The sequence below is a fragment of the Anas platyrhynchos genome, chromosome 2, assembly GCF_047663525.1.
Source record: "Anas platyrhynchos isolate ZD024472 breed Pekin duck chromosome 2, IASCAAS_PekinDuck_T2T, whole genome shotgun sequence".
Lineage (NCBI taxonomy): Eukaryota > Metazoa > Chordata > Aves > Anseriformes > Anatidae > Anas > Anas platyrhynchos.
In genome coordinates this window covers 123,202,826-123,217,930 of record NC_092588.1, presented here as the reverse complement: position 1 = coordinate 123,217,930, position 15,105 = coordinate 123,202,826, and the positions used below count along the sequence as shown (strand labels likewise).

The 15,105-nt window shown below is 42.0% G+C and overlaps 1 protein-coding gene across 5 annotated transcripts in view; it reads left to right on the top strand.

The window, feature by feature from the left end:
• The window catches only part of WIPF3 (WAS/WASL interacting protein family member 3), a 36,670-nt gene that overhangs the window by 17,424 nt on the left and 4,141 nt on the right, over positions 1–15,105 (top strand). For 4 of the 5 annotated variants that reach the window (XM_027450991.3, XM_072033513.1, XM_038175739.2 and 1 more), the window contains exons 3-6: positions 9,834–9,966; positions 11,143–11,271; positions 12,715–13,446; positions 14,960–15,103. In XM_027450991.3, the coding sequence (XP_027306792.3) occupies positions 9,834–9,966; positions 11,143–11,271; positions 12,715–13,446; positions 14,960–15,103 (1,138 nt within the window). Of the gene's footprint in view, positions 1–7,411; positions 8,316–9,833; positions 9,967–11,142; positions 11,272–12,714; positions 13,447–14,959; positions 15,104–15,105 lie in introns of those variants that run through there. The other variant, XM_038175742.2, reaches the window with a different exon arrangement.

Below are 15,105 nucleotides of genomic sequence, written 5' to 3'. Positions count from 1 at the left end.
GAATAGGCAGAATAAAGCCGCCCCAATGTATTTTCTGGCCCTGACTTGCAGAAGTCTGAACATTTTCTCTCTCCCTTTTTCCTTCGTCTATTTCTCTTTTTTTTTTTTCCTTTTGTCTTTTAGTTGTATGGAGCATTCTGGTTAATTTAGGTTGTTAAATTTCCAAAAGTACTGAGGCTGATTAAAAAAAAAAAAATCTCAGGTGAGGCTCCCATGAGAGGATCTAGAGCAAATTTTGCTTTGATAAACCGTGTTCGCTTTTTATGTGCAGTGCTGTGTTGCCTTTGTCTGTATGTATAAATTCCTGAAGATATGTTCAGTCATCACTTATTAAAATGTTAATATTGAAGGAAGTGTGTAGCAGGCTTGCTGGGTTGAGTGCTATTCAGAGAAGATGTTTGTTTAATGATTCATATGCTTGTGGAGTTTAAGAAAATACTTCTGTTCTCTTTAGAATTGTTGTTATCAAAACCTTAGCTTAGAACTTAACCCCAAAAAACACAATGGATCAAATGATTAAACCCAGTAAAGTAGCACCAGTAGTTTATTTGCCCTAATGGCCTCCTAAAAACTAGGAGTGCAGAAGAAGAAAGGAATATGCTTACCTCAGGGATTAAAACATGAAAGCTGAAAAAATGCTGAACATTAACCTGGCATGTAGATTAATCTCAGTGATTACTGCATTCTCGTTTAGTTGTTGTTTTGTGTTTTGTTTTTTTTAATAGAACTTCTGTTGTAGATGAACATCTGCCAGTTTGCCAAGTTTGTTATTCTGACCATACTTTCTATTCTTATAATAAAATTTCAGAAGAACAATTCTATATGGTATAATGTCGATATACACGTTATTTACACTATTCATCCTAGAGATAGGATTCCAGTGTTAAGGAGAATATCAGCTTATGGTATTCCTTGTGGGGATGCTTTTTTTTCCTCTTTTATGCAATTGTCAAAGTGCAAACCTTGTTGAGCTGTTTACTCCAACCTTTCCAAGAAATTCAGAGAACCACAGTGCTTGTTTGAAATTGTGTAGGAGTTGGTTTTGCTCCTGTAACATTTAGTACTACTGTTCTTTGGAAAGAGAAAAACAACGTATGTATGTAAAACAGCTTGGTTGATGACTTATGGGGTTCTGATCTGGGCCTGCCAAATATAATATAACAAGAAAGAGAATGTGCATGTATATGTATTGGTATTCATAAATATATGTGCATACTTGCTAATTATTGATTGTAAAAAGCAAGGTCACTTCCCATGAAAATGAAGTTTTCATACAAAGTCCTACATGTGCAAATGGAACTCTGAGAGCTTAGCAGAGTCATGCATGGTGCCATTTACAAAATATTTAGGAATGTGTTTATGAAAATTTTGTGCAAGCCATGAGTAAGATGATACTTGCTACTTTGTCATGAAGTCCCTTGTTCAAGAGATATTAAATCGTAATGTTTATTGCTGCTAGGTGAAAACAGCAGAGTTAGGGGGAGTGCAGGCTTGGTAATCTTGCTAATGACAGGCATCACACAGACTGTGCCAAGGGTTGCACAAGGTATAGCTGAAATTTTTGATGGTGCTTTGTTCCAGCCAAAATAAAGGAAACTGATTTATAATGTTTTAATTATGTATCACATCACACACCAGTCTCTTTTCATAAAGAAGCGAGAGGCAATTATGTAGGGGGGGAAAAAAAAAGGCGTTTGTGTGTGATTTATTTGACTTTATTTTCAGGTAGTAGAAAATGTAGGATTGCATAAGTTACGGCATCTCTAAGTGTTGCCACTGTAGCCTTCTGCACTTGTAAACAAATACAGAAAGGATAAGTAGGGCCTATGAAATGTGGAGAAAACACAAAGAAAACAGAAGTTCTAGGTTGGCATTGCTCCTTGTATTTCATCTGGAAAGGTACAGGGGCATGCACTGTGTATGTTCATGTGTACTGATTTTCTTGAATACTTTGCTTGAGATCTCTTCGGGCACTACTTCTAATGTATTTAAGCAGTGAGTTCTGTTTTGTAGGTGTTTGTTTTTTTTCTCATAATGCCATATGTCATACATGTCTTCATGGAATGGAAAGCATTTACATTTATTTCTCTTCTTTTGCCTGTCCATTTTTCACCTGTATGATTTGTGCATCACTTTCCTGCATTTGAAGGTTAAAACTATGGAAATTGTCACAGAGGTAGCATAAATACCTGTAAATGATCAAGCCCAGGTACTAGAAGCTGTGGAGAGCTAATGGGTTAATCTACCATCCTTCTCACAAGGTATTATTGCCCTGAAAAATCACTAGTCCATCTGTGTTGTGTGCAAAGGCTACATACTAAATTCCATCTGTCGATTAATATTAGACTTATAGCCTTTTAATTAAAATAGAACCCAGACTTATAGCAATACTTGTGTTGGACCTCTTTACATCATTGGAATGTGACATTGCAAGAAATTTTTAGTTTCTCAATATGGTCCCATCTTGGGCCAACCATAATTTTGCATTGATGCTAAAAGGCATTTCTGAGCTATCAGTACCATCACAGGTAATTGGGTGGGATAAATGGCATAGCATTCTTAGAGCAGAATAAGATTAAATTGTGATTTCTGTGGCTTGGCAACATGTTCCTGAATATTTTGTTATTGCTACTCATAATAACCCTTGTCATTTTGGGGACCCTGCTGTAGTAGATAGAGAGTATAAACGGGTAGTGTCACCAGATTCCTCTGCAGTGTTTTCAGCCTTGTGGTCTCTGGTATCTTCATTGTAATGCCAGGACCTCAGGTTTTCTTGTTTATACGTGAATTTTCATGTTGCTTTTTAATTGATGCTGAGGAAAACTTGAGAACTTAAATCCCCAAAATATAGAAATCAGAAGGTGAAATTCAAAATGATTTTTTGAAGCCAGTCCCAGGGTATTTCTGGTATGTGACTTGTGATCTTTCTGAAATGCTGGGAAAACACCCCTGTGGTAGTTTTTCATTTTGCAGTGCAGTGCCTCCGTTTTGGAGGCTTAGGTTACTGCATCTTTTATTTTAGTGAAAGAACAGCCAGAATTTGTGTTCCACATGTGGGTGTCAGCAAGTTAAATACTCACATGAAAGCTAAGTGGCTCAGCAGGTATAAATCATCGCATTAATTCTGCCGCATTTTTGCATTCACGCACCGAAATTAAGCAGCCCACCCGGGAATTCTTTAAGTACCCCCTTGCTAATGAGCCCAGGGCTCGTTTGTGGCAGGGTCGATGTAACCTGTAAGTACACGAGCTGCTGCATTGTCTGGCTGAGCGGTGCCGATGTGAAGCGAGGAGGGCCTGTATGCGGTGAGGTGGTGATTGAAACGAACACTGGAATAGAGATGTAGGAGAGAGGGGCTCCTGCTAAGCTACTTTTTAATCTTTTGTTCCCTGCCTTTGTGTCTGATGGTACATTTGCATCTAGAGGCATGCACCAAGCAGGTAGCACGCTCCCACTGAAACACCTCATTATTTAGGCCTGCTAATGCCGGGATTAGGCAGCAGCTATGAGGCTGGGAACAGGCCTCTTGACAAGTTGAGTACAGCACTTCCCTTGCTTGGCTTTGAGGAGCAAGGCCCGTTGTGGACACAGCCTATCTGAGTACACACACTGCTCGATGACCTTTTCAACCCGGCAGCTTCAGGCTGCAGAACGCGGTGCGGCGAAGGCTGAGATCACAGCTAATGATTATTTAGCTGGGTGTAGCTGGAGTCCTGAAAGCCCGCTCCTGTCATTCTCTCGAAACAATGACTTAATTAGCTGCCAGGAAGCTATTTGGCAGGTCCCCTCGTGTGGGCTCCCTCAGAAGAAACGCTGGCTGGATCGTGACCCCTCATGCTATGTGTGCTGGGAGCTCAGCTTGCTAGAAGTCCCTGAGATAGCCGTGTTCACGCAGGTAGGCCGAGTGCCAAGAATTAATTAGTCTCATCCTGTGGAGCACAAGTAACAGAAGCAGCTCTGCTCTTGCGATTGACTCTACAGGTGGAGTCTTGCACCGCGGGGAGGTTTCCCCATAAGTGAAAGGCTTTAAATCAGAGGTCGGGACCCGGTTGTGAATACACGAACCACAACTAACACAAGCTAGATCTCGCAAGCTTCTTCATAAGCTAACGCTTCAGAAAACTTAAAATACAAGAAGGAAGTGATATGCTATGTTGTTGAGACTTGCTGGATTTTTTCCTCAAACTGGAGAAGGGCTTTGTTTTGATTATTTAACACTTGACAGTGCATGAGTAAAACCACACCTGACGCACACTTAAAGCAAACGCCAGAAGAATGACAATGTTTATCTCTGTGGCTTGTTGGAAACTGGGTTTATTTTATTATTTTCCTAAGCTCCTGGGTTTTGTTGCAATTGCATTTCCCATCATGTTCCCCGGGGAGACATCAGCTGCCAGCTTGAGAAGGCTCTGTAAAAAGCAGTGCTCTTGCCTGCTGGGCAAACTGCTCCTGCTACAAATTCAACATCGTGAATTCTTGGCATAATTCAAATCTGGTAATAGTGGATTGATCTCGAGGGAAACGAGTTCATCTGGTGTTTCAGGTTGGGCTACTAAAGTATAGATGATTTATAATCCTGTGCAATGTCACGCAAGACATGCTGGCTCACACTGATGTTTCTGGGCAACTTCAATTTTGCGTCTTGTTCCAAAACATCCTCATTCTTTTGATGAATATTATGAGATTGCAGTTTGTTCTAATATTGTGGCCTCTTACTGTGAATATTTTTTCTTGATTCTGTTTTTGAAAAGGATACGGTCTTTTAAAAGCTGAATTAATTTAAATCCCTTAGTCTTGATCCTTACGGAGATCTTCCTGTGGGACACTATTAAATACTCAGTGGTCAGCAGCTTGTGGTTGAGGGGAAGGAAGCTGCAGACAGAGTAAGTTGCTCACAAGCAGGTCCCCCTTATTCTTGCTCTGATCTTTTTCATCACTGCTGTTCCCAGGAGGGTGTTCCAGCAGGATGTTGCACCCTACCATAAGGTGGCCCCTTACTTTGTGTCTCTGCCCTTTGAGGCTGTGGTGAGCACCTGCCCTGTGCCTGGCTGTCCTTCAGGCGAGCAGGAGCTCTATATCCAGATAGGGACCCACTCATCTCATCTCCCTCTACGCTCTCCTCCTTGGAGAGCCTTGCTGTGCCATATGGGCAGTGAGAACACTGATCATCCTTCCTCAGAGTGATTAACGAAGCCCAAACAGTCTGTTATCCTCCCAGTGTTCATGGCCATCCATGATATTATGTACAGACAGTGTTCCACAGATAGTTTTGCCTTTGTTGCCCTTCCTGAGCAGTCCATGTTGTCTATGCCAGTCATTGTGAATACAGGAATATTATTTGTGCATTTGAGGGCTGGTCCAGGAAAGTTTTCGTGAGTATGTGTCTTGGTGATCAACCGTCCCCTACCCTAAAGCTTTCTGTTCATCTTTTTGCATTTTGCTGTGATGTCTGTCCCTGTCCGTACAACACAAAACAGAGGTGTTGCATGCTGCACTGAGGAAGATTCCTTGCCTCAGCCAGTATCTGGGCAGGTTTTACTGAGAACAGTGTAGAAAATAATAGGAAGGATTTGATAAGGGCTGTCCTCAAACTCTTTGTTTACTAAAAGATACAGTGTTTGCCTCCTGCCAGTGTCTGTGTTTGATCTCTGCAGCAAATCCTGTTTTGTCTAGGGAAAAATGGGGCATGGGAGAGAGAAAGGAGGACTGACACCAGATTCACAGGAAGAAATGAAACTGTCAGTAAATGAGAGCTCTATCTTTCTGCCCGTAATAAAATACCACATGTCAAATGATTGATTTATTTTTAATTTTGTAGTTATACATCTCACCGAATAAATATTGTTAAGGTTAGGCTAAATATGTTTCGACTCTTCTCAAATCTAGTTCAAGCAAACAAATACATTTTCTACACAGCTCTATTTAGTGTATTTCTTATAAAAAGTGACCAGGAAAGGGAATCCACTGTCATGATACAATTCATTGCATGTTAGGAGTATGGATGCTAAATCTTAGAAGTTTTCTGAAATGAAAGAGAATGCAGCATCTCTGGATGAAACAGTGCTTTATTTTATCTTACTAATGGCTCCTGCCTAATGCCATGGAGTATGGGATCCTTTTTTCCCATCAGGTGATGGGTTTATTCTGAAACAAGGGTCCATGACTGCCCACCTACTGGATTGTCCAGAAGGCTGGAGGTACATTTTTGGTTCAGCTCTCTTGTTTATAAAGATCTACAATACCCTGAATTATTTCATGAATTCAAAAGCATAACACATTTAAACATCAGAATAAATATAACCCATTTATGGGACAATTTCTGCATCCATTATGACCTGATCTACCTGCTCAGAGTCCAGAGGAATTCCCCTTTTCTGTGTGCAGGGGTGCTCTTTAACATCTGAAAGGTAATAATTAGCATGTCTCTATAATTAAGACTACTATGAACTTTTTCAAATGCCTGGTGCCTTTACACCGTTTTACTATCTGAGCACGTATACCTCTTAAATATTTGAAGTATCATAGGAGCCCAGAGGGTAGGTCAATGCTCCCATCCGTCTTGCAAGATGTAAAGTGACTTTCTGAAAGTGATGCTAATACCACATGCAGCAGGAATGCACCTTGAAATGGGGCTCACTGCATTGGCATTTCTATAGTGTGCATCTTCCCTGCCACTCCTGTGGTGGAGCAGCATGTTTATTTCTATCATTGCTGATTTATAGTCCGGAACATTGCTCTAAATACTGTGATTTGATGGTATTTTCCTGTTTACAAGTACTTTAGAGAGCTGTCTTGTAGCCCAAACATTGATCCTATACCGTACTGAATGTCATAGCTGAGTGTGATTTAGGACACTGAAGACAAAAGTAGTGGAGTTTGGTGAGATGAAAAGGAGTGTTTCTGTTATGTTCTAGCTGTTTACCTGGGTGTTTTGTTCTGTTCTGTTTCAAACTACGTATTGTTAGTGCCATTCCTGATGTTTGAAATGGAAGCAGAATAACCTAATGGTTACTAGGGTAATGAAATCCCACCATTCCTGTACTGATCTGTGTAAATAAAGTAAGGGATTTAATTTTGGTCTGTGTTACCTAAGGCAGCTCTGGCATCTGATAAAATAAATGATCTTTGCATTCTCCTCTGCTTCCCTTTTGACTTTTGTTGAAAGATTGAAATGTTTCTGTAAATAAATGAGACTGCCCTTTGGACAAGAGGAGAAAAAATGCAGTCTGAGAACTACATCCTTTGTCTTGCAGCTGTTTTTCCTCAGTGACTGAAAATATATTTGTCTTCCTGCCTCAGTATTTCTATTTCATGTGATCAGGGTTGAGATTTAAAACCCATGAGTTCCTCTTTTTGTTTTTCTCTTGATAGACAACATACACGTTTAATACCTGTTCATGTGCTGTGGATTGCAGGCATAGCATCAGTGTGAATTCCTGATTAATTTATTACTCAGTCTACACTGTTAATTGATCAGAGGAAGGAAGGTCCCATCCTGATTGTGTATCAAAAAGCAGCATGGTAAACTACAAATTTGCAGGGCCAGGACACCAGTAGATGAGTGGGTGAGGTAACCTGGTGAAACGTTTCTGGACAGGAATTGTCACAGGCCTGGAAAGTGCAGGCAGCAAGCAACAAATCCAAAGGAGCTCTGACCAGTATGCAGCCGGGCAACATTACACCCCAGACCGTCCTGACTTTGTAATGGAAAAAGAATCCATATTGAGCTACTCAGCAGCTAATCAATCACCCGAGCCCACCGGGCTGGACGTGGAAGATGCTGTCTCTTTCTTGAGGAGGAAGAAAGAGCTGGGGTATGGATGGCGTTGTGCTGAAGTGAGGGGATAAGTGAGGGGATCTGTCTTAAGACAATGGCAGCTTATTACACTGCCTTCTGGGCCTGCAGCTTAGAGCACTTCTTTTTTGTGTTAGAAACGGTGAATGAATTAAAAGCTTCTCTCTCTTCAAGCAGTATCGAGTCACAGGTCACTGGCAAATATAAGCTGCCACAAGCAGGGTGTTTTGGTCTAATAGCTGTTTGGATATTAAGACTTTTCATGTGCCAGCAGTCTACCTGCTCAGAAAAAGTAGACTGGGGAGATGAAGCGGACAGCTGGCAGAGCGTACGGACACTTGAACCTGGAAATGAAAACACAGCTGCTGGAGCTAATTTTAAACATAGGTCTCAATCAGATCCCTCTAGATCCTAATTGTCGTGCTGCAGTAGAGGGGCGTGAAGTTCAAGGTACCGGTAAAAAGCTTTTACGAGAAGGGAAGGCATCCTTGCTCCAGTTATGGTATTTCCATTTTTCACAGTAAGTAATGTCAAAGCAAATGTGAGTGGAAATCATTTCTGGCTTGTACATAGTATAGCGCTGCTTTTAGTATACATGCAGCATTTAGGGTGGTCGTAACGGGAACGAGACTCACTGTTCCTAAAAACACAGGGGCAGGTAGCACTGTTTCACTTTGGGAAACTGTGTAATGGTGTTTTTTTCTAATATTTTTAAATAATACATGGATACGGTATCAGTCACAAGATTGTGTAATTCAGAGTTTTTACATCAGGTGTCAGGAATGCAGCTGGCATTTGCAGCAATCTGGAGTGCCATCTAGTGGGCCTGTGTGAATCTATAAATATAGAGAGATTTTAAGCTAGTAAAATAGTCATAAGTAATGGCATAACAGAATAATTTTTCCATTTAGGATTAGCAAGTTATAAGTTTTATTAATTCAAGCAGCTGGATAAGTTTTTTTTTTATTTTTGTTTTTTGTTTTTTTGTTTGTTTGTTTGTTTGTTTTTTTTCAGGCTTCTGTTTTGTTTTTGTAATGCTCTAATCAAGTTACTGTTTTTTATTTTTTTTTTTTAATATGACAGTATTGTTTTGCTTTATTATGACTATAATGCTAAAATCAGGGGTTATAGAAACATTTCATTCCCTTTAGGAAGCTTGGTAACCCCTGAGAATTTGCAGTAGATGTGGAAATATGGAGCAGCACATTGCTGCTATGATGTGAAGATACCCCTCTGTTAACCACATGAGAGGTTTGGAAATAGCAGCTCTGACACTTTATCTGCTTCAACAAAGCAAAACTTCCAAACTTTTTAAACTAGAATGTGCTTCTGGCTTCTTATAACAGGAAACTTGATGAAATAAGAAGAAAGAATAAACTTCATTTTTTGTTTTTATTACAAAACTTTAAACTACAACCTGACTTTTTATGGACCTTGGATAGGCTAGAAAATTTACTGAAACATAACTGCATTGTTGTAAAGACAGTCTGCTCAAATTGGTGTAATTCTTCGATACAGAGAGAGAACCTAACTTAGTTAATGTTCACATTCAAATGGAAGTTCAATATGCAATTAATGAGCTTTTTCCCTAAGGTAAAATGGGTAAAAAGGATGTTTATTCTAAAATCTATCTTTTATATTCTAATATAATAATAAATTATACTTATAAAGCATTGTAAATAGAATGAAAAGAGCTAAGGAGCCAGAGCTGCATTTGTGGGGCAGAGACCATAAACGGCCTAGCAAGAGGTCACACGCCATTTAAGCATGCCCTCTAATTTCCTTTCAACAATGTTAACACCCCTAGTACTAGATTTGTATTATCTTTAAACTTCCAGGTTTCGTGTCTTCTGTACAACTGAATGCTGTTCTGGCTGACTGAACCCAAAAGCTTTGAAATGACAGCTGCCAGGGATGAGTAACTTCTCTCTCTAAAGAGAGAAGTTCTAACTAAATTCTCTCTCTAAAGTTTGTTTGTGCCCTTTCTAAGCATGTATTTTTATCTGTACCTGCTGTCTAATGCTCATATTGTCAACAGGCAAGTTCAGAACTACCGAAATTGCGAAAGGAAGACCAAAAAGCACGAAATGCACTGTTGGCTGATATCCAGCAGGGAACTCGCTTGAGGAAAGTGACTGAAATCAATGACCGAAGTGCACCGCAGATTGAAAGTAAGTATGGGCTCCTGAGGAAGGTCCCTGGGTGGGCTCTGCAGATGTTATTCCTCAGAGCCATTCAGAGGTTGTGGAGGTCAGCTGGACAGTTTTCAAATGGAAGGGCAGGTTTGAAGTTCATCAAGGGACAGCATCTTAATATGGCTTAATATGGATGTGAAGAGGGGAGAGTCTCACTTTCTAAACTTACATCCTGTTTTGAGATCAGCAGCTACTAACACTTCATAAAAAGTCTGTAACTGGATATCACCTTAACAGACATTCCCTGTCCAAAAACAAAAAAAAATTGTGAATGATGAAACCCATGTAAATATCTTATTAAAGTAACTCTTTAAGCGGGAGTTGTTGGCTCTGGCAGAAGAGTTTTTCTTTAATAGATAAAAAGAACAAAATATGCCAAAAAATTCTAGAGGCATACATTTGATTCCTTTGAGACAGGAGTGTTTACCCTCTCAAGTCTCCTTTAGCTGTGAATGCATGTCTGATCATCATTTAAAATCAAGGAGAAGATTAACTTTTAAAAGATAATAGTTGCTAGAGCACTCTTTTAGTGTTTTCTCTAGCCTGAATCCTTTTCCACACATCTTGGTAATGGCAGATCACTGGTATTGGTTTTTATTTTTCTTTTATTTTCTTCTCTTCCTTAGTGTTAGATGCTAAAAGAAAGCATCTTGGGGACAGTGGGGGAATAGGCAAGAGTGTATTTTGTAATAATCAACTGATTCACATGTAAACAGAGCAAGTAACAGAAGGATAGAGTTAGAAAGAGCTTGACATGATAACTAAACCCTACATCACTCCTGACAGGCGTTTTCTTTAGTGTCTTCCTATAAATTTCCACTGGGGACACTGTATCCCATTGCTTTGCAATCAGTAAGGGAGATTTTACAACAAGCATCTTCAACTCTATAACTTCAAATGTAGTCTAATGCAACTTCTTGCTGGTGCCATGATTGACTTGAGATCGAAAAGCACCAGAGGGTGCTGTGCTTCAAGATATTGGTCAGAGAATAATGGCGATTTACTGTACTAACAGTAAGTTTCTTTGAGTCAATTTAAAGAGGAAAAATCTGGTCTTGGCTGTGTTTGTTGGTGCTAATCCTAGCAGTCTGAGAGCAAGGATGAAATGGCTTTCTGCTATATTTTTCTTTTTTCCTTTTTTTCCTGTAACAGAACCCAAAGGAGCTAACAGAGATGGAGCTAGTCCAGCCATTAATAAAGGTGGTTCTCAGCCCCCTCTGGGGGGCTTATTTGCTGGCGGCTTTCCCGTTCTCAGACCAGCAGGCCAGAGAGACCTGCCAGGTAAGGGCTTCATTTGTATGAAAGAACAGCTGGGGTGAACTGTGATTTGGAATAAAAGTACTTTGGGGATAGCTTTAGTGACACTTTTTTTCTTTTTTGAACCATTAATTCATCTTCTGACCATGAAAGGCTGAATTAATAATGTGCTTGAAATCATCTTTCTAGATCTCAAGTACCTTATTCCTTAAGGTGTAAATAATAAAATACCTGTACACTGGATAAGAAAGAGATTTAGTGGACTCTGCAGTTTTACATAGAGATTTTTTATATTAGCTTAATGTAAACTTGTAATTGTGCCTCAAATAAGCTCAGATTTCAATACTGCATTTAACAACTTGAGCACAAATGGCAAAAATGTCACATTTCTTTCCCTCCATTAGTGTGTATTTCTCTGGTATTACAGGCTTGTTATGTTACTATAGAGTTTAATATTTAAGACATCTGCCTTCTGGTATAAAAGTACAGTTCTGATCCAGCAAGGCATGTCTGGGAGCCATTCTGCTGCTGTCACTTCAAGAAATGCAGGCCTCAATGAGGGGAAACTCTTTCTGGGTGGCATCAGTGACCTCTGGGGCTATTGGGCAGCTGGTGCCTGCTCAGGCTCTTGCTGGGGAAGGAGGAACCGGGCTCTACGTACATTTGTGTTTTCAGAAGACAAGCTCAAGGTGCTCAGCACTGCTCGTGGTTGGGCTTCCTCACAAGACTGCAGTAGCTTCTTTGAGTTATCCTTAAACTAGGACCATGCTTGTCAGAATACGTGAATATAGGATGAGATACCTTTTTGACATCTTGCTTTCAGAAAAACCCTTGACATTTACTTAAGCAAATATGTTCTGTAAGGTCAAGAGTCTTTGGGCACTTGCTGTTGAAAAGAAAACATCTGAACCTGCACCTTCTGGAAAGCCTTCAAGGCTCTACTTTTAAAAATCCAGGGGATTGAGATTTATATAATGTTTGTGTGAACCTCTTAATCTTAAACTTAAGTCCTTAACTGTAAGGATGTTAGCGTATGTGTGTCAATCTACTCGTGTTCTTTGAGGCCTTCTCAGTAGGCCTCTTGACACCTCCAAGCAACCACTCGTTCGTGTCCAGCTGGGTGTGCTACTAAGATAAGGCAATATGAAGTACCACGGGGCTTCACAGAAAAACAACTTCTCCTTGACGTGTTGTGTGTTGCAGTAACCAAGAAATAGAGCAGGGTCTCTCGGCAGGTCATCATTTAACTAAGCAGAGCCCCTGGTGCCCACTGGAACGCATCACCTCCCAGGCCCTTACAGCAGAGACAACCTGTTGGTATGAGATGTTCTGGGTTAAGTGGTTTAATCACTCAGAGTGACCACTGGGGAGGGGAAGTTGAAGAGTTGCTTTTTGTGTTTTGTTTTTTTTTTGTCAGATGACTCAGAACAAAATCCTGGTGTATAACATGCGATATCTCTTTTTCAGCTGGGAGGCCTGGGCAGCTTCCTGGAGTCCGAGCAGTGGCTCCGAAGACCGTGGCCCCACCAAACAGCACTGCGAAGGCGGGCAGTAGCCCCCTAAGCCCACCCGAAGGGCCACGGGCAGCCATCCTGCCAGAGCCTCCAAGCACCCCACGAGCCGGCGCCGCACGACCCAGCCTGCCTGCTCCTCCTCCACCACCTCCAGCTTCCAGCAAACCTTCCCTCACCTTCCCTCCTCCTCCGCCTCTCCCCCCTCCGGCAGACAGGCCGTCCAAGGGGGCACCCCCCAGCTCCACTCCTCTGCCCCCGCTCCCTCCTCCTCAGGCTGACAAGCCCAAGTTCCAAGGAGGCGCTTCATACCCGCCCCCGCCTCCTCCTCCTCCTCCCCTACCCCCCTGTGGATTTCCACCCAGGACAAGCGATTTCCCTGCTGCTGCTTCCTCTCCATCCGAAGGAAGGGATCATCCACCTCCCACACCGCCTCTACCACCTCCTCCTCCTCCTCTCCCCGCGCTGCCTCCTGCCTTGAACAGGCTCTCCTTTCCGCCCGCCCCAGCCTTCAGTGGCACTGCCAGCAGCGGTGACATGCCCCCACCGCTGCCCCCCAAGTCCCCACACTTGCTGTCCCATTTGCACAAGCCCTCAATTCAGTCTCTCCCTCTTCCTCCCACCCCACCCCTTCCTCAGCCGGCGGCAGTGGTGGAGACCAGGAAGAAGAGAGCAGGTCGAGGCGGAGGTGAGAGCAGCGGTGGTGGAAATGAGGCCTCCCACTCCTTTGGGCTGCTGGGGGAAATTGCACTGATGGGGAGAGCTTCAAGGGGTACAAAGTGTACGTGTAGGAAGAGGATGAAGTCCACTGTGTGAGAAGAATGTAATTAGCACAGTGTGTAATGGGCATGCCAGATCTCAGGCTCTTCTTACTGCTGTACATACATCCCGTATAGTCTAATCTGTGATTCTTGGAAGCAGCATGCCGATCAGTGAAGGAATATCTTGGAACTGCTGGGTTTCTTGCTTTTGTGTTGGTGCTGATGTGTCTCCAGCAGCATGCTGACTGAGCTCAGCAGCTGTTTCCACTCAGTCAAAATCTCAGTCAAAATCAATCTCAGGTAGGGCAGCAGAGCATACAGCACCATGATTGAAACATCTGCCAGGTGTGCAGCTCCTCAAACTCCAGCCCACCCGTAACATCCCTCTTCTGCTGTAACTGGCTGGGAAACTTTACAGGAGATAATAAAATTAAGATGGGGTAGCTACAGCCACAACAAGGAGTGCCCCCTATAATCAAGGTGGTAAAGCCAAAGGCTTCTCCAACTGCTCAGGAAGTGGGCATGTTGGCTCGTGTTTCCTTTAGCAGATGATAGGAGGAACTTTCCTCAGATCTGATATAATGAGGATAATTAAAAAAAAAAATGAGTCTAGGTCTGTGTGGGTTTGAGAAATGCAGACAGCTACTTAATAAGGAACGTTTGGAGAGAATGTTCTGTACCCTGTATCTTAGCAGCCGCATGTGGAGAGAAGGATTACTGGTGTTCCCTTTGACAGCCAAGTGAAAGGCCATCTAAATGCAGCAGATCAGCTGCTTTGTGGTGGTGATTAATGATGCTTCAGAATTGCCTGATGAACCATTATTTTATCAAGATGCCTGCTTCTCCTGGTGATTCAACTTTAGAGGTTTCCATTTTGGTTATCTAGGGAGAGATGCAGTTTGAGAAGCAAACTTGGAGGCCTCAGGCTCCCTCCCCCTTACACAGTTCCTGTGGTAGATCTGCCTAGAAGATGTGAACTTTGAAGGCCCTTGCAACTCCTCTGTAAAAAGCACAAGAATAAAGTGAATTCCACTGCATGGCTGTCAAAATGTCAGGAAAAGATTTTGCTTTAGAGATACCATCTAGTGATATTTTTCTTAAAGAAACTTCTAGCTCCTTTGAAGGTGGAAGAATGGCCTTGTCCTCTAGAATGGGACTAAAGCATACTTTAGAGTGTCTTACTTTCCCTAGAACTAGAAGAACTAAAAATAGGAAGCTCCAACAGAAAGCTGAAGGAGTGACTTAAATTTAAAACTTGATGTTATAAATCCATGATTAGGCTTGGCAAACTGCAGCTGTGAAGTCACCTACAATACCCGGATATGTCTGCCCCAAATACTGCATTCCTTTTTATAGTCCCTCCACTTCTGTGCAGAGCTTACTGTCAGTTTTGTTAATTCATGATGATCTTCATGTGCTGTTCTGTCTCCTCTTTTTCAGGACCTGGTGCTGGGAAGCTAGCCGTTCCTCCACAGCCACCAGCTAGATCGCCAACGACTGAACTTACGAGCAAGTCTGGAATCTCAGCCTGGGCAGTTCATGACCCCTACCCACCACTTAAGAATGGAAATATGCATATCATTGGT